Raw genomic sequence first — 24,931 nt, forward strand, 5'->3', positions numbered from 1 at the left:
GTGTGCTTCGGTAGAAATTTGTGCTCAGTGGAAAGGTTGAAACATTTGAAAATCACACTGAAATGACCTGAATTGACACTCAAGGATAGAGAAAAAAAAACTAGCTCTTAAAGCCCTTTAATAAACCCCAAATGATACAGATTTTACTGATGAAATGTTGTAGACTGAAAAGTCAGAAGTTGCAATACTACCGAATAAAAACAAGCAAATCTATTGTAAGTTGTTTTTTTTTTTTCCATAATTCATGTCAAAAGGTTTGTATTAAACCCTCTACCAGGATGATAGAGCAGCATGATAGAGCATGAAAACAAAGCTTGAAGACACCACCACACATGTGTTACTAATATAATGGTTTCACTGCGAGAACCTCATGCAGTGCTTTGCTTAGGAGGATGTATGCATGACTGTGTGTATACGCTCAGCACTACATCAACACCTTGTGCATATTTACACACTCAGTCATGCCTCGTGTCCCTCTGCCTGAAGACCTCTTCCTTGCTGTTTGAAATACACCGTCTGAGCTGCCTTTTCACAGCCACATGTGTGAGCCATCAGTGTTGACTACTTTTCCTTGTCCACCTCACTCAAGAGGAAGAGATCTTAGGGTCTCTTGTGTATGATGTTATTCTCTGAAAGGCCAAAGTGAGATATATGAGTGGAAGTCATATCCAAAAACTGTGCTGGTCCATATGTACACTCTTGTCTGTGGCCAGGCATTTTATACAACTTGAGAGGATCAGTGAATTTGACTGTGGGCTGTACAGGTAGCAAGCTAATAAAGAGAAATGTGATTGAGAGAGCTTGATACCACTCGTAGTTGTGTGCTAAATGTGAAGCTACAGCTGGTTTGCTTAGCTTAGCACAAAGACTGAAAATGGGGAAACAGCTAGCCTAGGTCAGTTTGAAGGTTATACAATCTGTCTACCAGCACCTCTAAAGCTCTCTAATGAATATGTTATATCTTGTTTGTTTAATACATACAAAATACAAAATTCTCTGTTTTACAAGGGGTTACGTGCAGGACTATTTCTTGGCCAGGAGCAGTGAATCTCCACTGGTTGGCTGGCAACCTCACAGTGATGACAAGACTCCAGGAAGTCACTGCTTCCAGCCAAGAAAAAGTCAGAACCCAGATACTCAGATTTTTTTTTTTTAAATTAACATTTTGGTAGTTGATACCATTCTCATGTCTGTATGCTAAATATGAGCCAGCAGCAGCCAGCAGCCAGTTAGCTTAGTGTACCATAAAGACTGAGGGAACAGGTAGCCTGTCCAAAGGTAACAAAATTTGCCTACCAGTACCTCTAAAGCTCACTAATTAACATGTTATATCTTGTATTAAAATGAGATAAAACGTGTTAATTAGTGAGCTTTAGAGGTACTGGTAGGCGGATTTTGTTAGCTTTGGACAGTTTCCCCTAGTTTCTAGTCTTTATGCTAAGCTAAGCTAACCAGCCGCTGTGGCTTCATATTTACCATACAGACATGAGAGTGGGAGCAGTCTTCTCATCTAACTCTTGGCAAGACAGCAAAAGCATATTTTCCAAAATTAAAATCAAAAACTATTCCTTAAAAACTGAGGGAATTCTGGGTCCTGGGATGGTCGAGCTGCCTATGTCTGGTGTCGATTGAGAGAGTCTGAATATCAGAATCAGCTCCGTGAAACAGTCGGAGCAGAGGGAGCATTTAGTCTTTGCTGTCCACTATCACAGTTATGTTTGTCCAAAGGCCCACTGGAGCCATAGAGTTGAGTTATTCTACAATCCAGAGAGTAAGCCCCACATCAGTAACATTTATGGATAATTTAATTGATGTGCCCATTTGATCTCCCTCTTCACCACGAGGAAAACCATCTGAACAAACATGGACGGTGTAAGTTTATTGCATTAATATGGATTCTTCTCTGCTTGTCCTGCTCACTCTTAAACCCAGAAGACCTCTTTAGAATAACTCAAAACCTGAACATGTCAGACTCACATCCAAAGGCATATGTCACATTTTCCACTCAGCAAGCAGAACTCTGTCAAATGTTTCCCCCTGGCAATAAAAATATGAACACAATTCACTGTTAACAAAACTGACAGGGAATTTATCACTGCAAAAAGATTTAGACAAACTGCTTTTATCTGGCCGACATCGGAAGATCACCAACTTTACAATCAATCAATCACATACAAAACATGCCTTTATTTGATAGTGACGGTAGAGATAGACGTGGAAACAGAGCAGGGTATGATATACTGTACAACAAAGGTCCCCGGTATTGAACCAGGTATGCTGTGGTTAAATGGTATGCATCTTAACCAGTAGGCCACCATGCCCCAGATATGTTAAAAGTTTTTACAGTCTCATAATCCCATAACATTTTCAAAATCACATCTAAGGACAACTCCGCTAATTCTCTAGCTATGACTGAAGGAGTGAGTCCTATAGACACGTCACTGTTTAAGTCAATAGATTCACAAACTGGGATATTTGTTGAAAAGTGGATTGGAGTATTTTGCAGATATGTTGGAACAGGAGACATAATGGCTTCAAACTGAGAATGTCAAACATCTGGTCACCTTACCTAAAATCCAGGCAAAGGACCACAAGAGCTAATGGCTGCCTCATCATAGGTTTCTGTTTTAGGCTTTAAGTAAGTCATCAGAGGCCTTGAGTTTGAGAGGCAGACGCATGTATACATTCTTTGCAGCTGCTGGGTAACAATAAAATGTCCAAAAATACAAAAAAATAATTGCACACGGTTTTCTCATTCCCAACTGTTCTTTTTGGATTGTACCCTAACACAACCTGAATTGTTTTTTCCCGTAAATTCATTACCTAGACTTCAGTTGAAGCTGGAAGTAATTAAATCATGCATTCTGTTTGGCTGGTTTCAGAGCAACCAGCTGTATATCCCTTCACCCCTCTGCTTCTTTTGCACATTCAGAACACTGAGTCAGGTGATATGTAAAGCCTGGGGTAAGGTAAAGATGATGAATTGCAATAATTGTATTGCTGTTACCCTGCAACTGCAAACAGACAGAAACAGAAATCCTACTGTTTTGATTTCACTGTAGATATTTCCTGACCACTGCTAGAAAGGTGAAATGATTCACTGGAAGTAAAACTCAGATCCAGTGAGGAGACACTCAGAGTCCTGTCCACTGGTAGACTCCACTGCCTTATCAGCCCTGGGGAGAGGGAGTGGACCCTTCCGTGCCATGTTCAGAGAGGCACGTCACAGGCTATTTGTCATGGTAAGCATGTGGGTGTGAGTGTGTGTTTGGGGGAGGGGATGACTGAGAAATGGTCACATCATAATTCCTACAGTGATCCTTTGGACCTTCTTTATTGGCCCAGCAGAATCTGCCATTGCAATTGTATTGAATCTGTACAAATATGTTCCTTATAATTTGAGGATAACAGACTAAATACAGTACAGTATATATGAAAAAAATCATCTTCATGGGAAGATTATCATCTTGGCTGTTTTCTAGTCATGTCATATCAATTTTACTTATGTAGGCCAATATCACGAATCACACATTTGCTTGAAAGGGCTTTACAATCTGTACAGCATATGACATTCTCTCTCCTTAAATCCTTTAATGGGGCAAAAAGGAAGAAACCTCGGGAAGAGCAACAGAGGAGAGAGAACGGAGAGAGGACGGACAGTGGAACAATAGAAAATTACAGCATGGAAAATCTGAATGATCATATTAGGTAGATATATTGCGAACATATATGAAGAATATGGATCCTGTATGACAATGAGCAACTTCCAGATGCTGCCAAAACAGGTAGGACCTGAGCCTCACGACCGCTCCACCATGAAAACACCACGAAGAAGCAAAACCCAAGGACCCCATTCACACAGATGGAGAAGAGACGAGGACATCGTTCACACAGAAGGAGAGAGGCAAGGACACTACTCACACAGAAGGAGAGACACAAGGACACCATTTATATGGAAGGAGAGAGACAAGGACACTACTCACACAGAAGGAGAGAAACAAGGACACTGTTCACACAGAAGGAGAAGAGACATGGACACCATTCACACAGAAGGAGAGACAAGGACACCGTTCACACAGAAAGAGAAGAGACAAGGACACTGTTCACACAGAAAGAGAAGAGATAAGGACAAGAGGTGAGGCTTCTCACTTCCTACACAACTAAATGCTTCAGACTCCACCAGGTGAAAATAGGGGTGAATCTGGAGACACATTTGATGCTTTGGTGAATGGAGGAGCTAAGGTTCTCCAAATCTGTTAGCATCTTATCCTTTATAAGGGCATCATCTGTGAAGTGGCATCATTGTTTATTGCAGTGGTCCTCCAATCTCTTGTACTGGATATTTGACATGTAGCTGCTTTGTGACTATTTCTGATCAAAAAAAGGCACAAGGCATCTGTATAGATGTTGGACAGATGTGCTTTTAAAGGATGGTGGCAGAGCTCAAGTGAAATGAAGCATAAGCCCAGGGGATCAATGCACCCCAGTGTGAGTCAACAGGAGACACACACACAGAACTCTCCTTCCTTCCAGAGAGGAAATGTTCAGTCCATAAATATTTGGAGTTTGCTAATTGAAAAAATCTGTGCAGCTTCAATTCTGGGAGGTTCTTTAAACACTGCACTCATATGGATTCTTTGTATAGTTATCTGTCCCTTTGTTCATTAGTGCCAAGTGAAATGAGCTGAGGCTATGGTAAACATAAAGACCCACACATTCAAGGACACAGATACACACAGGTTAGGTTTGATCAACTAGTCGGTTGTTTCCCTCTGAAGACCTTTTGTTTTGCTCTGCCATAAGCGCTGCATGATCCTGCAGGCTTGTTACATGCAATGCAGTGCGGATGTGCTTTCATGTAGGCAAATGAAAGCTGTCCGCTGGAAGAAGAGCAGACTGCTGTGAAATTCAACTGAAAAACGTGTTTGCATGTCACTGTGTTTGCATTCAGAATTAAAAATTCACTCATTATAGGTGGGTTTTTTTTTAATGTAGCGCACACACATGTCTAGCTGTGTTGCAGACTGCTGAGCTGCAGCCAATGGAGAAGACACACTGACTGCTACTAAATGAGACTATAGTGGAATAGAAATTCTGCTTCATCACACAACCATAAAATGAGAATTAAACTAATCAAGTAAGACTTGCCATACATTGAGAGAACAGGGAGCTTTAACATACTCCAGTGACTCCATTGCTAACGTGTTGAGGTTCTTTGAGTGGGACGCCTGCATGTTACGTGTGGGTTTCACTTTGTGTGCAGTTCATTTAGCCTCTGACTGTAACACGTATAGCGTGATGTGTTTTTAAGCCCTTCCACTTAACATGCTAGACTGATTGTTCAACTATTGCAGCACAAGCTGTCATTAATAAGTTATGCATAACAGCACAGCTGGGAAACGTGTCTGTGTGAAATGACATGTGACAGTGGATTTCAGATCACGTTCTAAGTGTGCAGCTCTCCCTTTCTTCTCATTTTTCTGCCTCTCACAGACCTTAAACACACTAAATCGTATCTCATGGTCTTAATACCTCACATTATACTCTCTGGGGACTGGTGACATGGCTCACACCTGACTAAAATAATAAAGTACCCCTCCACTCAAAAAAATCTTTCTTATGTTTATGTCCCCTAAAATGTCTTCACTGACTTGTATCTGTGCAAAGTTTGTCACTAGAGAGTTGTCTTCACATTCCTCTCCTGAAGGGGGAGATGTCTGTACACTTTCCTAAAATGTGAGTTTCAAATGTACTCCAGGCAAGCTAGATTTGGGACATCACAAATTCGAAAGCCAATCGCACTGCCACCGGCAAAGAAACCTGAAACCTCCAGCGCAGAGCAGTCTTGTCAGTACAGAGAGCGAAAGTTTACAATAAGTTAGCATAGTGAAAGTTTTGACAGCAAACATGGTAGAGTGTGCAGTTTTTGGATGTAAACCGGATCCTGGAGCTGTAGCATCGTAGCAGATATTATTGTATGTTTCACAACCACTACGCTGTGTCAGCCAGTGCCAGTTACAAGCTAACAAGCTAGCAAACAACATAAACAAATGAAAGATGCTAACTACACTTACCATACATGTATGGCTGAATCTCTCCAATGTTTCCTCTAACTTTAGCTGTCTTGACGCATCGTGCACCGCCCTCTCACCATGGATGTATGTATCTCACCCACGTCCATGCTCTTACCGGCACCAGTCAACCTAACCGCAGCGGTAGTGGGTGAGCATTCAGAGATCCAAAATTTCTCAATGAGGGAGAAAGAGTAGACGTGGGATAACCATGTTAAACAAAATATTAATCATAGAGGAGTATTTTTACATACTTTAAAATGTGTCTGGATGGGAACAACCATATAGGGTTTTTTGTAAAAAGAGTTTGATCATTTGACTGCATGCTTATATTTATGAGTATGTTTATTGCATTAAAATTGTTTCATAATTTGTCCAAACAGACTTTTCTGACATAATCTGCACTAATTCACTAACCCAGCACTATTTACATACAGCCATTATTCAATAGTAATCTTGTTATTCACATATGTTGAAAAAGTTGCCATTTGAACATTGTGACTGATACTGGTACACCATGTTCTTATGACCAACAGAATTCAAGTGCAGGTTAACCTATAACTTTTCCTCTTGGCTGATAAACAAATTTAGAGTTACTTAGTGTTCCTTCAGTTTGACTTGGTGTTCACTGTGAGAGGGAGCGGGGCTCATTTTGAGTGTCTACACACATGTGACAGCCAGGGGACCCGTGGACCAACAAGGACCCCATAGTTTCTGGACTAACATGATGGTGCATAGGCCTGTAATGGAGACCAACAGTGCTAGAAATCCTACAGCAGTCCTCAGTGGGCCACCTGAACCGATGGTTACACCTGCTCCACGCCCATGTCAGTCAGACAGTTTGCTGGATGACGCTAAGACTGGAGCCACCTTGCTGTTCTCTGGAGTGTTCCTAGCCCTTGTGGGTGTCACTTTCACCACCATGGGCTGGCAACACTACCCAGCCAACCCCAACTTTGAGTGGACCCAACTGCTGGGCCCCATCCTGATCTCTGTTGGAGGCGCTTTCATGTTTACCAGTGTCTGCAAGTTTGGGATCATCTCCTGCTGGCCCTGCAGACAGTGGAATGAAGAAGTGCTTGTAATGCCAGTGATGGAGCAAACCTCAGCGGGACATACATTAAGCGGCATAAATCAACCAGTCATGTTACAAGGTGCCACAACAATGGCATGTATTCCACCTGTGTATGATTTTATGACCCAGGAAGTATGCCAGGCTATTGAATTCCAGCCTGGCAGGTCTTTGAATGGCATCCTTACAGCCCATCCTCCACATGACACTGTGCACTGTGTGGATAACGCAGCTTTCATTGCAGAAGAAGACAGCTCCGCTCACAGCAAAGAAACAGACCGCAGAAGAAGCAGGTAGGGAAGGAACAGTGCTTACATGACAGACATTGCTCCAACTTTTGAGGAAGCACAAACCTTTAAGAAACAATGTTTTATTCCTGCTGGGGTTTTCCATTACTTAAACATGCTGGTATGATGAATGTGTGGTTTTATAGGCAGGTTTATGCATCACCTTTTAAAAAAACAAACAAAACAAAAACAAAGATCATCCACAGGCAATGGATCCCAGTGAGGCTGAGTTTTGCTTTTTACCCAGCATGCTGATACTAAAGCAAATCTAAGCAGCAGAGGTAGAGAGTTAATTTAAGTTAGATTTGAGTGTGTTAAAAACTCACAGCTTCTCACAGTGCTCATTAAAACATACACAGCGTGCCAGAGTTCATTTCTTATTAACCACAAGATCACTTTCCACTTGGCCCAAAGTGTTTTTGGCCGTCAGTGCTCTCTCAGCCAATTATGGTGCAATTCATCTCTCTATAATAGTCAACACACTGGTATTGATTCACGTAAATTACTGTACTTTGAGCAATGTGTCACATAAATTCTGATTATTGTCACTCTGAAAAAGTAAGAAAATGAAACAGATTTTTTAGTTAAGAAGGGAAATTTTTGAGAAGAGGTAATCAGCTTAACATTCATAAAATAAAATAAGCCTTGTGTCAATGAAATGGGGACAGTTAAGACCAAAATAGCTCCCCATCTACTCATTTAATCACCCTTTGCTCTGCTGACATTCACTGCAGTCTTTCTAGCTCAGTTGTATCATCAAAATGTGGCATGCACTGTGCAGAATCAACGGTATAACGTCATATCAAAGAAATTTCAATTCAATGTAATTCAGTTTTATTTATATAGCGCCAATTCATAATAAAAGTTCTTTCATTGCACTTTTCCTATAGCGCAGGTATAGACTGTACTCTGTTTAATATAAAAAGAGTATGTATGTGCTCTGTAAAGGAAAAGCTAATTGTGGCGTGAATTTCTAGTCCATCATATTTTCCCACCTGTTCCTAAACCAAGTGCTGAGGGAACCATAACATTATGTGTTGTCATAAAAAAAAGTTTCTTTCCACTAATTGCAGGATCCTATTTATTTGAAATCCAATCAAATATATCCTTGGACAGACGTCCTGCTAAACATAAAGCCGCGTTCCATTAGTGGAAAGTTACAAGTTTTCACTTTCTTTTATTGTTTTTAGACAATTACTCCCAGCAGGTTTCCAGGAAAGTAATTCACTTTAATAAAAACAGACAGCAGGAATAATACAGTTAACCTAGGATAACTATAAACTGCTGCCCTGATCATATGAACACATGCTCTGCTCACCAGCTCTCACTTATGTTGTCACAACTTCTGACCTGTTTCAGTATGTTTCCACTGGTTAATGCCAAATAGAGGAATGATCAAGGGAGAAATTGCTCAACCTCAGTGTTTTCTTTTAAAGGGCAATCGGCTTCCTAACATTTGCTTTAAGCATAACCAATTGGGCCTGTAAACATTTGGATATAGGCCAGCTCTTCTCTCAAATCCAGCCTGCCTGAGATATGTTTGTTGGTTTCTTGTAGGATTGAGAAGACAGAGGATGAAAGAGGAAGTTGTGACGAGAGCGGCTCTACCTGTTCACGTCCACCTGCATACGAAGACATCTACCCTTCCTTTAACAAACACAATCTGACATAAACGCCACCCGAAACTTCTCCTGAATGTCATGTCTTTCTTAGATGACACTCTTCCTCTTTCTTGTTAACACATTCAAGGATGATACGTCAAAGTGATTTGACAAGATGTCCTGCAAAACAAAACTTCAATATCCCTGGTATTTTATTCCACAGCAAAACAAGAGTATTTTAGGTTTCACTTTTCTCTCACAGCTGTTATCATGTAGAGTTACCACAATAATTATGTATGAAGTCATAAAATCCACTAAGATGAGGCTCCCTGGAAGAAAACCTCATTAAAATGGAGATTTATGGGAAAACTCAGCTCTATCTGAGGGCTCTAAGGTTTTGGAAACTTAGAGATACTAAATTTACATTCAGCATAAAAAAACACACATTTATCCAGTGCTTGTTGCCTCTCAATAGCTGCACAAACCACTGTACATGCTCATTAAATGTTGGCAGAGGAAATGAAGACAGCCACTATTGCCTGAAACAAACATGGGGACAATTTATCAGAGATACTTTAAAAAAAAATGTTTTTATGCTGGGAGAAAATTAACATCAAAAGAGCAAAAAGTCATAATGGTCATTTAATTAAATTTAGTTGTAATTGTTCACATGTTGGCAGCATGTCTCATATTTGTGTGTGGTGTTTAAAGAGGCCATGAAAGTCAAAGTATGATCACCTCAACATGAGCAAATCTCTGTCAAAATGTCTAGAGTTTAGAATAGCAATGAACATACTATACTACTACAACTACAACTACAACTACTACTAATAATAGGTAATAGACCTTGGGCCAGCAGTCCACTCCGATTAAGCTGAAGTGTCCTGTTTATTTCCCATTTTCCTGCAGGATCATTCAACTAAATGTAAGAGTTTACTGAGGAGTTCACTCTCAGTTGTGTTTGCAGGATAAACACAAGTGTCACTGCACCACATGGGGGCAGAAACACTGAGGAAATCAATACACCTTCACTCACCTTACCAAGATTAGGGAAGCCTACAGTATAATCAGTATAACAACAACAACAACAACAAAACATTTCGAGTTGGCAATAAATTAAACAATATTTGCTCTTTTAAATCGAGGCTTGCAGCTTTTCTGTTCATCACTGTCATTTATTAGATTACATTTGGGACTGTTCATACTTTAGCTTATTTTTATCTTCTGTTTTTGTTTACTTCTGTTAAATATCCTTATTTCTATGTGTCCTTTGCCTTTTTCATGTCTCACAGTACAGCACTTTGAATTGTCTTGTTGTTGAAAGGTGCCATATAAATAAACTCGCCTTGCAAAAACAATCTTTGTTAATAATTAATTAACTAATTGCTGTCTTCGTTTCGTACTCCTTTACCCCGTACCGGTCTGTGGATGATCATCTTAATTGGACGCGTAAATGAAATAAAAACAATAATAATAATAATAAATGAATGAATAAATAATGTCTGTAAAGATGAAGCACAAAATCACGTATGTATGCAGCATTACATACATTCCCTACAGCTGGTGTTAAAAACCATATCATGTCGATCAACAGTCAACATACCTAATATAAAAACAACAACCACTCGCTATATATTAATACATTTGTCGATGAGTTCTTCTTCTTCTTATCATTATTATTATTATTATTATTATTATTATTATTATTATTATTATTATATTCAATTAAATAATTCAGTAATTTAATTGTGATAGATGTAGGAGCTTTTGGAAAAAAAAACTTTATTTAAACTTTATTTATTTAAAACTTTTTCTAGAGATACCTTGCTGGCCAGTTCCTTTGACAATTCTGCTCTCAGAATCATAGAAATGTAGAATTAAAATAAAATATTAACAGTAGAAGCAAATATATCTTTGACATGTGGGACTATATTTTGTATAATGAGCTTGTTGGTGTGTTCTGTGTTATTATTGGTGCTTCACGAATCACAAACTGAATCTCAGCACCAGGAAAAACAGTTTTAACCGAGTTAATCTACTTTTTGTTTGGAGGAGAGGTAACATGTCTGTACTCAGCTCGGTAAATATTGACTCGATAACTAAAAATCTATTTTTTTCCCATTAATAACACTTGCTAAAATCCCCCTAAAGTATCTGTCGGCTTCGCTCCAGAAAGCACGAGCACTCCAAACAACTTTCCAATACGTCGAAAATTGAAAATTCATAGCAATTTAGAAAACATCTCAGGACCTCCTTCAAACTTGTGCCGTTTGCCTGTGCAGATTAGAAACCGCAGCGCAATATGACTTGCATTATTTTTACAGCACAGTAAAATGCGGGTGGCCGACAAGGCCCATTATTTCACCATTTTGGAGCATTGGAGACGATTTATGAAAGTATTACGGAACATGCTGAACGATAACAACTCCCAAATAAAAGAGAGGGGAAAAAATGGAAATATTCGCCCACAAAATCCCACGAGAACGTGAGTCCTGATATGAGTTTTGAGGTTATGAATAGATTGTTATTATCAGCAATTTTGTGGTTAATAATAAGGGAAGCCATTTTATTATTTCCAGCTGGAGATCCTTTAAAGAAAAACAGCAACAACACTCAATTATTTACAATTATGTACAAAAAAACTGCGATTGTTGAAATGATTTGGCAGCTTACAATATGTTCTAGTGCATGATGATTTCTATAAAGAGCTGGATAAATTAACTCTGCAAATTAAAAACGGACAGAGCTCATGAGTTTAGTTAATAACATTAAAGCTCTCTCTGAAGGCAACAGGTGTTTTTCTTTACTTATTCATCCCTGCTGGACTGGACCAACTCTTACTCACGTGTTTTCCAGGATGAGCGTGTATTGTGCGGCCACTAAAGTGGTTTGATTGTGCAGGAGGCCTGAGCTGGAGGCCCTCTCACTAAACCACATGTGCTCCCAGCTAAACATTTGTGGACGGATTTGGATACATCTGAGATGGCATTTTCCTTTTGAAATCAAAAATACCAAAGGGTCAGATAAACCCTGGAAATGATTAGACTAGAGTAATTAGCACTGACCTCAGGTCTGCATGCTGGCAATGAGTGGACCAGCAATTGTGTTTGCATTGTTACTACACCATACTCCCATATGGTGCAGGCTCTGAAACTCACAAACAGCAGAAGTTGGTGTTTAGACTGTAACTTGAGCTCATTGTGTGAGGATATTCTGTTATAACACTGCACTCAGCAAGCTTTGTTTTGACTGACAAAATCCTACAACTCATATGTCTGACAGTGCAGAAAAAAAGTATTTCAAAAAAGTTTAGAGTCAGTTTTTTTTCAGCAATTGTTCAAACTTTCAATTAACATACACAGAAGTATTACTTTAACCTATGAACATACAATTCCCCCCTTTTGTTCCACCTTATGGCTAAAATCAAGGCTGTTTGCTATCTTTGGAAACTTTCTCAGCTAGAATTTAAAGTAAAGTTTGAACAATGTTTGGCTGCACAGCATTGGTTTCTAATGACTGGTCCACTAGCAGGCTTCTTTTCGTTAAGGACTTTCTTATTTCTTAATTGCTAATGAACCCACTGACTTTTTAAGCAAATTATCAGCAGTAAGCAATGACCAAATGTATTTTTGGGGGTTTTTATCTGTGTGCAGACATTTTTTATTGCAACGGAGCTTCAATTAAATGGTTGGTTTACCCATATTACAAAAATACATGTTCTTACTTACCTCTACTCACTCAGGCAGTGGTTCCCAACCGGTTTTTGAGCAATTGTAACCTCTTCCTACAGGTTGCATGAATATATGTTGTGAGCAGTTCTGTCAAAGAGTGATTGTCTAGTTTCAGATTGTTTAATTTGATTAATTTTTAGAGGCCTAAAGAGGTGAAACTGTACAGTTTTTACAAAAACAGGCAAATATTGGAGAAAAGTCTGACCCACTGCTTCAAGGAAATGTCTGTGTTGATTATCCAGAGTAACAGAGACGCTATCTGGAAAAAAAAATGTTGCAGTTAAATGTATTTTTTCATTAATGTGAGCATCACAAACAAAGCTCCATTTACGTCCATTGTATAGTAATCTCAGACAGATATCACTGGCTTGACACCAGAGGTAGGGTCTGTATTTGAGCAGACTGACCCTTTAAATGTCCTTGGCTGTATCTGAGGAAAACTTTTCACTAAAATGACATTAAAGGACACAAGCTTCTGTCAGGACATTTCTCGTTGTTTTGACGGGAGAGGCAGATCTGGCGAGCCTCATTCACATTTTCGTCTCCGTGTCCCTCGTGATTATTTTTAGAAGCTGAAAGTGGATGTTTTCAAAATAAGTTCCTGACTGTATATCAAAAGCTCCTAGTGCCACAGTGGTGGGCTCACTCTGTGTGCCTGCTTTCATTTCACTGTGTGTGTGTGTTGCTACGTAAGAGCCTGTTGCAACTACAGGGCATGAAGACGGGGGACAAATGGATTCCATGTTTGCAGGAAAACACGCTGGAGGCACAGGAAAACTTTGTTGTTTATGAAGAACACGTGAAACCAATCAAATCTGAATTATCTTCCTGTTGTTCCAGCTTTTGTCGTTTGCAGTTTTCAGTTCGCTCGCCAGCAGTGTCGCCACCCAGCGAGCAGGTCTGTCTCTGTGCATGAAAGGTAGAAAGAGTTTTCTGGTCGCACGTGCAGTGAACTCACATGCACCCAGAGACTCACACTGCACACATGCATTTAGTGTTTTCCACTGTCTTGATACTCTGAAATTGATTCGACTGGTTTGTCACTTTCAGATTAAAGTCCTCACACTTTTTCTTGAGCTTCTTCTGGTGGTGAAGGTGGTGAAAAATGCAAATTATCAGGTTTTTAAAATCCTTAAAATGCAGGGAAAACAAACTTATTTAATCTTGGTTGGTTTTTTTTTTGTCTCTCATCTTCTATTTTCCTCACACACACAAACACACGTACATACACGCACACAACCACACACACAAGCAGACAAGTTTGTGAGAGGAGCGTCTAAACCTCAAGGGGATCTGATAAATAGTCAGCCCACAGGAAATGATTTGCAGACCTTCTCAACATAATAACCCATTTACATACTCATCCTCGTATGGAGCTGGGCTACACACAAACACACACACACACACACGGAAAAACACAATTCCACTTCTCTTTAACACACACCATATGCACAGACAAACTTTCAGGTACATACAGTCACTTGGAGACACACTGACATATCCAAATACCTGTTAACCTGCCTGGAAACACACACACTCTCTCACATGCTCACACTCACACACTTTTTGAGATAGAAGCTGAGATGACTGCTCTGTTTTCCAGAGCTAATGTGGCAAAACTATCAGCGACAATCAAGTCATTTTTCTTTTTTTATTGACTGTAAGCCAACGGCTGTATGTAGCCATGATAAAGTCACCCCCACCCCCACCCCCCACCTAATAACTTTTACAGCCAAACTCCCGCTCTGGCTCACCTCAGAGAGCAGGTGTTCAGCTCATTCAGCGAGAGCACAGCAAGGTTCAGCTTCATCTGCTGCATTATTGGAAATAACCATATATGTGTTATGAGGGCAACCGCAGTGGATTTAACTGTATTCTGAGTGCAATTACATGTGTCTTCTGTAAGGGTCAGCGCTTTGTCACACCGCAGGAGGACATGTCATGTGGAAAAAGAGTTCTGAGTGGATTACATTTATGAGCAGTATTTCATTTTGTATATGATAAATGGCTTTGGTACTTATGGGAATTGTATATTACTTTAACGAGTATGAGGCTGTAAATGTGGGATATTATATAGTAGATTTCATTGACAAATGCAGTGAAAGTTTTCTGTATCACACAATGAACTGAACAATGGTCTGTAACTGAACATGAAAAACAAGTGCCACGGAGGAATTTGTAAATTGTTTTTGTTCTATTTCATTATCATTCATCGCATTTCAGTTTCAGTTTCTATTCAGTTTTTTCTATATCAAAGTCTTTTTATGATGTTATAATGATATTATAATAACAACAGTAAGTTCTTTATTGTAAGTAGTAGTAGTCTTTTGACAAAACAATCTTAACTCAAGGTCCATTTACTAGCTTTTTCTGGAGCTTTTCAGTTACATCTCACAGTATTCATCAGTGGATGGAGTTTGCTCATTTGTTATGGAGTAAAGCTCCAGAAAAAGCTAGTAAGTGGACCTTGAGTTAAGATTCTTGTGTCAAGAAAATCTGGTACAGTACTTTTTGAACCAAGCCGCAAAGTGCACAAGGCAAATAGTTAAAAACCAACAATAACTAAAGCAAATGGAAAAACTGGGCTGTTAGACAAGTTCCATTTAAAGGAGATCATGCTTTCAAGTTTGAGGCTCCTAAACTTTGGAACTCTCTCCCTTTGGACTTTAGACGTGCCTATTCATTCTATCAATTTATCTATTTTGTTTTAACTCTTCTTAAGATTGTTACGATGTCTGTTGCATTATTTTTTAATTATGAAGCACTTTGAGACATTCTGCTCTTGAAGGTGCGATATTAGTAAACTTACAGTTTTATTCAGATCAGACTGAGTGATGACACTAAGGCACTAAAACACTATTTTACCGGGGACCGGTGCCAGATTGGTGGCGTCAATAACACAAACTGTGTAGATGATTTAAAATTTGAAAGCTAAATGCAGTGTAATGTGGTCTGTTGTTTTTTTGTACATAATTGTAATTTTGTTTATCTGGAGACATGATGGGCATCATGAAATATGTCCCTCTGCCCAAGGATACTATTACATTTGCAATTGTATCTTATATGTATAAAATATGTCTTGGAGTGATATTTCAGGGATTGAATCAACCAATCAGAATGTAACTTGACTTTGAAGTTTCTGATTTTTTTATTTGCAAATAACAAATGGAACTATTTTTTCACATTGTTAGTATTGTATTTTATGTTATTATATTATGTGCTATATCATGTATTGTCTTCCATTTCTGTTTCATAGTGTTGTACTATTAGCCTACTGTATAGTGTGTGTATATTAGATATACTGCACATGTAATATATATAATAGTATATACTTTAGTATATCATTATGTTTATTGTAGTTATTATTCATACCAATACTAACCATGCTTATATTATATATAGTCCATACATTGTGTCTGCCGGAGTGGTACTGCTGGACTTCTTTTGTGCAAATATTTGCATAATTCACATATACAGTCAAAACTATAGAAATGTATATATTGCATACTTCAAAAAAGTTATCTCTCTAATTTCTTCAATTTCTACTATACCTCTATATTACCTCTTAGCCTGTTCCTATGTTGCTGTAGCATGGGAACTTCCCCCAGGGCAATAAATTAGTGAATAATATAATGCTTAAATAGGGTAATAAACATCATAACCTAAATGATGATGGTAATAATATAATTAGCCGAAAAAGGGAGACATTTTACAAATTCAGTTCATCATCTTCCATATTTTCAACCAAAGATAAAAGTGGGATTTCATAACAGATGGAATGTGACTTTAAATTTTAAACCTGCTGACGATATACAAAACCAACAGCGTTAATCCTTACAACCTCATTCTTGCATGAACCTTGTGCTCATGTTTTGGCCTCTTGGCCTCATTAATTACCAAGTGGATAATGGTGAACTATTCTGAAATGACACCTTTGTGCTCCATCAGCAGCCCGACACACTGCAGAGAGTATTTTAATATAATAATGTGTTACTGAATATATATCATTCAATATATTTGGGGGAAAACATATCTCATTACTATTTAATGCAGCAGTGAAAGAAACTGTAACACAAAGCAAACAGTGAGAAATTATTAATGGTCAGTTTATTTACAGCTTGAATGGTGATTAATCAGTGATTTACTCAAACTCCCCAGATGGTGAAAGGATCTTTCTTGGCCATATGAAGTGAACCTGAAAGGACAGGGACTTACTTTTATGGCTGAGCGATGCCCCACAAGGATTTCTCTCCCAGCTCACAGGTTTCCATTCCTCGCCTGTCAGTGGATACAACAGTAAGTTTAACATTTCACACTAACAGAAATTAGGAGCAAGAAGAAAAGTAAACATGGGAGAATTTGGGAGCTGGGTATTTTGGAAAAGAAATCCTGTGTTTGTATTAATATTTCACCTCTGGGAAAACTTCTGTCACTGACAATTTAAAGGGCATGCAGCCAACATTATGTCAATTTTCTGCTACAGCGGTATTCATGACTTTATTGAATTAGGGCAGAAAGTCTGTGGTGGGTCTAGATGTCCGAGGTGGGAAGAGAGGTGAAGGAGGAGAAGAAAGAAGAGAGTGAGGATGGAAAATTGTGACTTATTTTTGTTTCAAATGTGTTTCCGTCCACATATGGTCCTTGTTTTGGCCTATATACGGAAAATCTCAGAGGTGACCTATGACCCAGCTCCTCAGACTAACATGATTTTGGCTGTCTCACTTTGAGTTCAGTTCGACCCCGTGTCCCCGAAGTTCAAGGGTCACCTCCAGGGAGCAGCAAATTAACCCAATGTGTCAAATCTGGCATGACACCATGTTCAGCCGAGCTCTGTTGTTTAAATATTCTCCTCATTTCCACTTGCATGCATTTGATGTTAAGTCGTCTCTTGTCCAGTCTTTTTTGTGGGTTATTTGAAATTCGTACCTCTCTTCAAAGTTTATGGTGTGTGACTAATTTTCCCCCTTTTAACCTCCCTCATCCTTTTCTGCTGAAATCCCACCCCTCTACATGGCAATCACTTCTCCCCTATTCTCCTGTGTCTCTTTTTCTTCTCTGACATCTTCCTTTCTTTCGGGCAGGACCTCTCCTTCTGATCTTCCTTCTCTCTCAACATTTCTCTCTCAGCCCAAATCCTTCTCTCCCTGTGTCTGTCCCTGCGGTTAAAGACGTTTCAGTTCAGCTGTCACAAATTATGTTCGCCTGCCCAGCTGTCAAAACAGGGGGGTGTCCCTTTCATTCCACCTCACATACTACGAAAGGAGATGGGAGGGAGGAGGGCTTTAACTCTCGTGTTTGGACACAAGCAATTATCTCTAATTATTGTTTTTCTTTTCAGTTTCCCTGTCCCGATGGAGGTCTGACGAGACGAACATGCAATAATCCGCTCCAGTCGTCCAGAATCAGCGGGCCTTCGGACTCCAGGCTCGGTCCTGGGACTCTGTGGCTTTCATCTCAATGTGAGTCAGGAGTTGATTCAAACATGGAGTGATGGGAGAATTAACCCCTGGGACCCAGCTTTCAATGGGCTCAGCTAAGAGATTATATGTGTTGATGGCAGGCTTTTATATGCACTGGGCTTTAAAAACTTCAGCTGTTAAATCAAGGCACAGGATCTTCACCTTTACGTCTTCAGTACATGTACCCCCTCTTCTCCCTCCTGGCACCATGTTTCATCGTTGTATCCTGAAACTGTGCGCGAGACAGAGTAACATTTCCTCTGAAGTGCCAATGACACGGCCCACAACTTAACAAATTATACTGTACATGTTCAGAGCCGAAGGATTCTCATCAGTTTGCCACTGCGAGTTTATGTTTGATGTGCAGCTTCAGATTCCCATGACCGTCACTGAGCCTTTGGGATTCAAGCTCTTTTTAGCGCATGTGAAGATATGTGAAATAGTGCTTGAAAGTAATTGCACACAAACATGAACAGAAGAACAGAAACATGCAGTTGATGTCAGACGAACTGGATCATCCTCAAGATTGTAATTAATTTTTAGTTTGAGTTTGAAGCTGACATCTTTGGTGGTCCTCGCAGGCTTCTAAAGGGAAAAAAAAAATCCTGTCTGTCTTCGCAGACTTGTACAACATGTTGCATGCATCTTTTGGTTTTGGCATGCATGCCAAACCCAAAGGATGTTTTGGCAAAACAAAAAGCCACACGTCTCAAATATGACTGACACAAGGGAGGAAGAAAACAAAAGAGGAGACAACAAATGAGTTATAGTAACTGATCACTGAAGATAACACAGAAGGATACAAATTCAAAAACAGCAGTTGTAGGTTTGGATTTCACTTTCCTGTGATTCATAACAATATGGCATCTGGCTTTACCTCCTTTAGCCTGACCTCTATCACATGTACCTCACTATCTTGGAAATGCTCATTACTGAGACTGAAATCAGTTAATTTCAATGGAATTACTCACTGGGCAAAGTATCCTTGCACATTTTTCCCGTTTCTGTGACCAGCCTCTATCAACAATAAGACTGCACAATATGGTTGAAATCATCATGATACTTTCGACATTTTCTGATATCGATATATAGGCCTATGTATCTCAATATGGTGAATGTATGCAAAATTACATATAAAATTTTCAAATCAATGAGCCTTGTACCCCTTTTATGCATTGCATGAGACCAAATTCTTTATACTGTATGTGTAAAACAAAAACATCAGTAGCACATTTTATTAGTATTTAATTATAGCTTGCTCAAAATCACCAATTTGGACCACAGAAATTTGTGGAAGGATAACAGGATAAAAATTTTAAGACCCAAAAGAAAAGAATCACCCATGATGCATTGCACATTTCTATCTCAGAAATACAAGAAAGACAGCATGGAAGTGAGCTCATATGCGATTTAACGGCTGAATCTAAAGCTGATAATCATGACAAAGTCAAACCTCATACCGTATTTGGTCCTATTATAATAAAAGTCTCTAAATGTATGTACATTACATTATATGGACCACCGAGGTAAGTATATATGGTACATTCACACATGTAAGAGTGCATACTTCTTTTTGTGTGGAATCATTTTACCTCTGTAAAAGTCATTGATGTCACTGAAAACCACTAAAGTGAACTCTGCCTCATTGACTTATGAGCTTTCCATGTGCTTGATGAATTGAGACCTCAGTCCTCCCCTCGGGTCTTCCTTACAGAGCCAAAATGACTTCCATGGAGCAAGTGGTTGATAAACACTTACAAAGCAACAGATTATTTTGCGAAAATATGAAAAAGTCTGTATTTGAATTCTGATAAACCTTCTTATTATAATCTTAAACCTGCATTAACAGATTTCTTTGGCCACTTGGGGGCAGCAAAAAAGGCTGTAAACAAAACACTGACATTATCACCTTATTAAATTGATATGCAGAACATGTTAGCAAACAGTTGCCTATTTTTACATCCAACAGAAAGGGAGCATCCCTTTGTCTGTCTGCCATTTGGTGCTAGACAGGTAGTGCACAATATATGAGCTTTTTTGCTGAAAACATTCTGCCTGCTGTGGCTGAAAACGATGCTGATGAGAGCTGTGAGAATGAACCAAAACAGTAAAGTTGCGGGCTGAAAAACAAAAACAATGAGTTAAGGACGGCATCGAATCTGTAGAGCTGAGGGCTGCAGAGTTGGGTGATGATTCGCTGTGGGTTTGTCCATATGAACAACCTCTTTCACATACAAGTAGTCATGTGATCCATTGGTAATAGAAAAATATTGATCATAGCTGGTTTAAAGCATGAAACAAAAGTAAATATCTAATTTCAGCCAATCATACCCCGCACACATGGTCATTCTCTAAGGTCATAGCTGACCCATGTGATGCTGAGCTTTGTGCTGTTATGTCTCCCTGCCCCACCCCCTCTTTCACCCCACCACCCCCTCCCCATCTCCACATTGTCCCAAAGGTGGTACCTCTTGGCCGATGTCACATCCCCCCCCCCCCCCCTGCCTTCCCCTACTCTAATTCCTCTCTCCTGATCCACCCTTTTTTTGTGTTCAGAGTCTATAGTGGAGACATTACATGCCAAATCTCCATTGTCCAGTCTCAGGCTCTCTGTGTAATCTCTCTTGTTAAAGGGAATATTCAGCGATTAGCCCCCCACAAATTACAAGGGGTGATCAGTGTGTCTGTTCAGCCCTCATTAACTGCTAACAGGGCTTCATCAGAACCACCCACACTACCGGGACCTTCAACCTCTCACCCCTGACACCTGAAACTTTCTCACGTCGGCTCGCTAAGCGCAGATTTCTTTCTGAATCAGACATATTCTTCTTTTTGTGTCTTCCTGAGGCATTTGGGCAAGATGGGGTGATTAAAGACTCGCAGTGGTTGTTTGAAAGAAGATCCTTCCAGCGACTGGCATCAAAGTGGCATCATGCAATAATGAGCAGGCTGTCATCGCCTGCCTGACATCATACTTTCCACACTGGTAACCTCCCAGCTTTAAGACTGTTGTGATGGTGAGGAAAAGAACACAAGGAAAGGTGTCATTCAGTGACATGACAGGACCCGTGCTGTATTATCACAAGACCACCCATCTGTTACATATGTTGGACAAACAGAAGAGTTTCTAGGTGTAATATCTAGCAGATGGGGGTCAGCTAGAGGAGAGGGCACATCAGAATGGGGTCGTCTATGCTGCTGGTCAACTGGTCATTTCTCCCGGGCCATTAACCACCTGGGATCGGTATGTTTTGTCAGCTTTTCCTGTGTTTTAGGTTTCATTTGCTGTGCTTTGAAATCAAACACGCCCGCCCCACACACGCCCAGAAACAAAGCTTTCTCTGACAAACACACATAAACACATATGTGTGTGTATGCACACTGACGTCTGCCCGAGCCACCTCACGCACATACATACATGCGCACACATGCAAACATGCACAAGATGCATGCTTCCACACACGTTGACACAGAAGATGTTAGAGACGTGAATTTGTGGGTTTATTCATTTTCTAGAGTTTAGTTTTTGTCACTTTTTGGCCATCCTTCATGTCATGTTGATCCACCACTTTAGTCCATACTGAAATATCTCAACAACTACTAGATGGATTGGCAACAAAACGTCAAACAGATATTCAAGGTTCCCAGACAATTAATGCTAATAACGTGATTCTCTGACCTTTAGTGCCACCGTGATGTTGACATTTGTGCTTTTAAGTGAAATGTCTCATCAGCTATTGGATAGATTGACATGAAATTTGATACAGACATTCACGTTCCCCTCAGGATGTTTTGTAAAAACTTTGGTGATCCCCTTACCAAATACCTGTAAAACAGACATTCCCATCAGCTTCAGCTGTACTTTTTGTTTTGTGCTAATTAGCAAATGTTAGCATGGTAACACTCATGATAAACATTATACCTGTTAAACTTGCATGTTCACAGTGTCATTGCAAGCATATTACATGTAACATGCCGACTTTAGTATTTAGCTCAAAGCACCGCTGTGACTGAGTACAGCTTGAGAGAGATTTTGGAATAAGCAGGCACAGAATATGCTGCTCATGTGATATTGTTATAGTGTGACTTTTTTTTTTTTCAAAATTTAAAGTAACCCAAGGGAAAATGTGACTGGAAAATCAAGAGTTCATGAGGTTAACATACACTGTGATAGACTCTGATCATGTTATAAACCCACACACTCTAAACCCACATGTGAAGATCTTTTGTGCTTTTGCCAGTGAATTAAAGACTGTGGACAGATTTAAGTGATAAGTGCGGAAATCTTTCAGGATGAAAGAGGAGCTAGTTGCCACTTTCCCTTCCAAAAGCTGCATCAGCTGCAACATCTTAAAATTCACCTTTCAGCCTGTCGTAAAAATCACTGCTGAGAGTTCAAGTATGATAAGACATGAAAAACACAAAGGAAACTGATACTCTTCAGAGTTCTCATGGTGTCCAGACTGCACAAGGAAATGAATAGTTATATTCCCAAATGCTGAATACCAATTTTTGAAAAAAAAAAAAAAAAATGTTGATCATTATCAGATGTCGAAGAGACTGTTAAGTTTGAACACATTGTCAACCAAACACGTCAGTTTCTCACGGCCCTTTTAAAAGATTCTGTTCAGTTTTGTGTTATTGCTTATTTTGCAAGAAAAGGTGACATTTTTTCAAGGTGTCATTTTGGAACCAATATTTAACAAATATATACAAATGTTACTATGACAAAATGAGTCTAGGAGTCCATATTGTATTGCATTGCATTGTATTGCAAGTTGACTGAAGTGGAGGCAATGGAATGTAATCCAACAGAATTGTTTACATGTAAATCTGCCACTTACAATGCCAACATCATCTTTCATGGCTGAAAATATTTATTAGGCTGTCAGCAAGTGTGAGGCCTTCTTCCACTGCTGCTTTATTATTTAATCATTTAAGAAGCCCTTTCAGCATGTCCCTTTAATTATGGTTTTCTTTGTAGTGATGTGTTCAAAGTTACAGAGGAGATGAAGCTGTAGGAGAAAGAGGAAATTACTGTTTACAAACATGATAACCATTAATAAAATCCATTGATTTATTTCAGTCTGTTTAAGATTTAGACATATTGTATTAGCATTTGATTGACAATGTGCATATGTGTATGTGGGGTGTATGTGAGGACACGTTTTGAGGTTTTTAACACTTGTATTATATGATACAATAATTACATCCTTTATGTTGTGGGCCTAATTGAAGTACAAGGTATATTCTCTTTAAAACAGTGACAGACTTTGGTAAGACTATTACGAACTTGTTATTTTCTTGTTCCAGATTAAAAACATGAATCTTTCAGTACCAGACTCTACTGAACAATTAAATTCAAGGTAATACTTAACACTCATTTGATTTTATTTGATTCATTTTAAAGAAGAATTAATATCCGTGCTGTCTGCAGATTTAACGTGGTGATGCTTTCACTGTCCTCATGGGGAGACATGTAGCCCTGTTTTGTTGCTTGACAACACATGTCTCTTGTTTCCATTGGATGATTGGACTCTGGATGGTCCTGCTTGGATTTATTTGTAGAATAACAGCTGATGCTTCTGTACGGGTCAAGCTGTTTTATTATTGGGTCTCTGATCTACTCTACCTGACATTGGTACAACTTGTTGTACAACATAATGTTAAACATCCTATCCACATTGGTTATTTTCAGTATAATTTTAACTATTAGTTGTGATATGAAGAACTGAAATGCTGACTTGATATTAGGGGTTTCAGTGCTAGAAGTATTGTAGACCCAGGATCCATTCTTGTTACAAATAGTATTACATTGAATGCTTAACATCTCTTTAGCTGTCCAAGGCCTCAATCACAAGACTCATGACTTGCTACAAACTCATTGCATCATTCAGTTTCCATCAGATACTTAAGAGGTGAGGGTTCAGTCTTCCTATCAATCCTCTTCCTTGGAAACTTCACTACATTGATCAACGATGTCAACTTTTGGCTCTGAAGCATCTTCCTCTGTCGCAGTACAGAATGAATATCACTTTTTGCCTGGTGAATCTTCTGGAGCTCATTGTTGAGCATGTCGCCCAGAAACATTGGGAACATTGATAAAACATTTGAAAAACAGCTTCTGAAGTAGAAGAATTTATAACCACCCATCCATTTTACACATACTCAATGGGAAAACACTTGGCCAAAATACAGTTGCATCTGGATTTTCTCAACATTTTTTTTTGCCTTTCCAGAGCATCACCCCCTTTACCATAGCTATAGATCATATTCTCCCATGAGAGAATGTCAGTCTGGATTTTTAGGCACCTACTTTGCTGGGAAGTTGACCTGGATTTAACCCATTACACACCACACTCATCAATGACATATTTATACCTGGTATATAGCCCACCAATAAGAAGTTAGAAGCAACAGAAGCAGCACAATAAAATATCAATAAAAGTGGAACATGTTTGTAGACTATATGAAATCAGCACCATTTACAACACATTATTGCATCCAAACTGTACACAAGTTCACTATGCAGAACTCAAAAGGTAAAATGGGTCCAACTGACCTACAATAATACAGAGTTTCAGTCAGGCAATGTGTAATGTTGACTGCTGAAGACAAAATGTCACCTATGCAGCTATTCACATCATAAGCCCAATTTACTATAACAGAAAATAAAATAAATTGCGATATTCATCTTCACATGTATGTGG

At 39.2% G+C, this 24,931-nt stretch overlaps 1 protein-coding gene and 1 long non-coding RNA gene across 2 annotated transcripts; both read left to right on the forward strand.

The window, feature by feature from the left end:
• The first annotated feature begins 6,675 nt into the window (after window positions 1-6,675).
• tmem174 (transmembrane protein 174) lies at window positions 6,676-10,389 on the forward strand. The gene is made up of 2 exons (XM_044175351.1): window positions 6,676-7,436; window positions 8,988-10,389. The coding sequence occupies exons 1-2, from the start codon at window positions 6,796-6,798 to the stop codon at window positions 9,100-9,102; spliced, it is 756 nt and encodes a 251-aa protein (XP_044031286.1). The 5' UTR covers window positions 6,676-6,795; the 3' UTR covers window positions 9,103-10,389.
• Window positions 10,390-11,352: 963 nt separating this feature from the next.
• LOC122866122 lies at window positions 11,353-18,281 on the forward strand. The gene is made up of 3 exons (XR_006375611.1): window positions 11,353-11,516; window positions 16,921-17,058; window positions 18,101-18,281. It is a non-coding gene; the product is annotated as an uncharacterized LOC122866122 (long non-coding RNA).
• The last annotated feature ends 6,650 nt before the right edge of the window (window positions 18,282-24,931 follow it).

Source organism: Siniperca chuatsi, linkage group LG18 (genome assembly GCF_020085105.1).
Source record: "Siniperca chuatsi isolate FFG_IHB_CAS linkage group LG18, ASM2008510v1, whole genome shotgun sequence".
NCBI lineage: Eukaryota > Metazoa > Chordata > Actinopteri > Centrarchiformes > Sinipercidae > Siniperca > Siniperca chuatsi.

Coding starts and splice junctions, on each gene's coding strand:
- tmem174 (XM_044175351.1), top strand. CDS start 6,796: ATGATGGTGCATAGGCCTGTAATGGAGACCAACAGTGCTAGAAATCCT. Junction 7,437..8,987: donor ACAGACCGCAGAAGAAGCAG/GTAGGGAAGGAA, acceptor GGTTTCTTGTAG/GATTGAGAAGACAGAGGATG.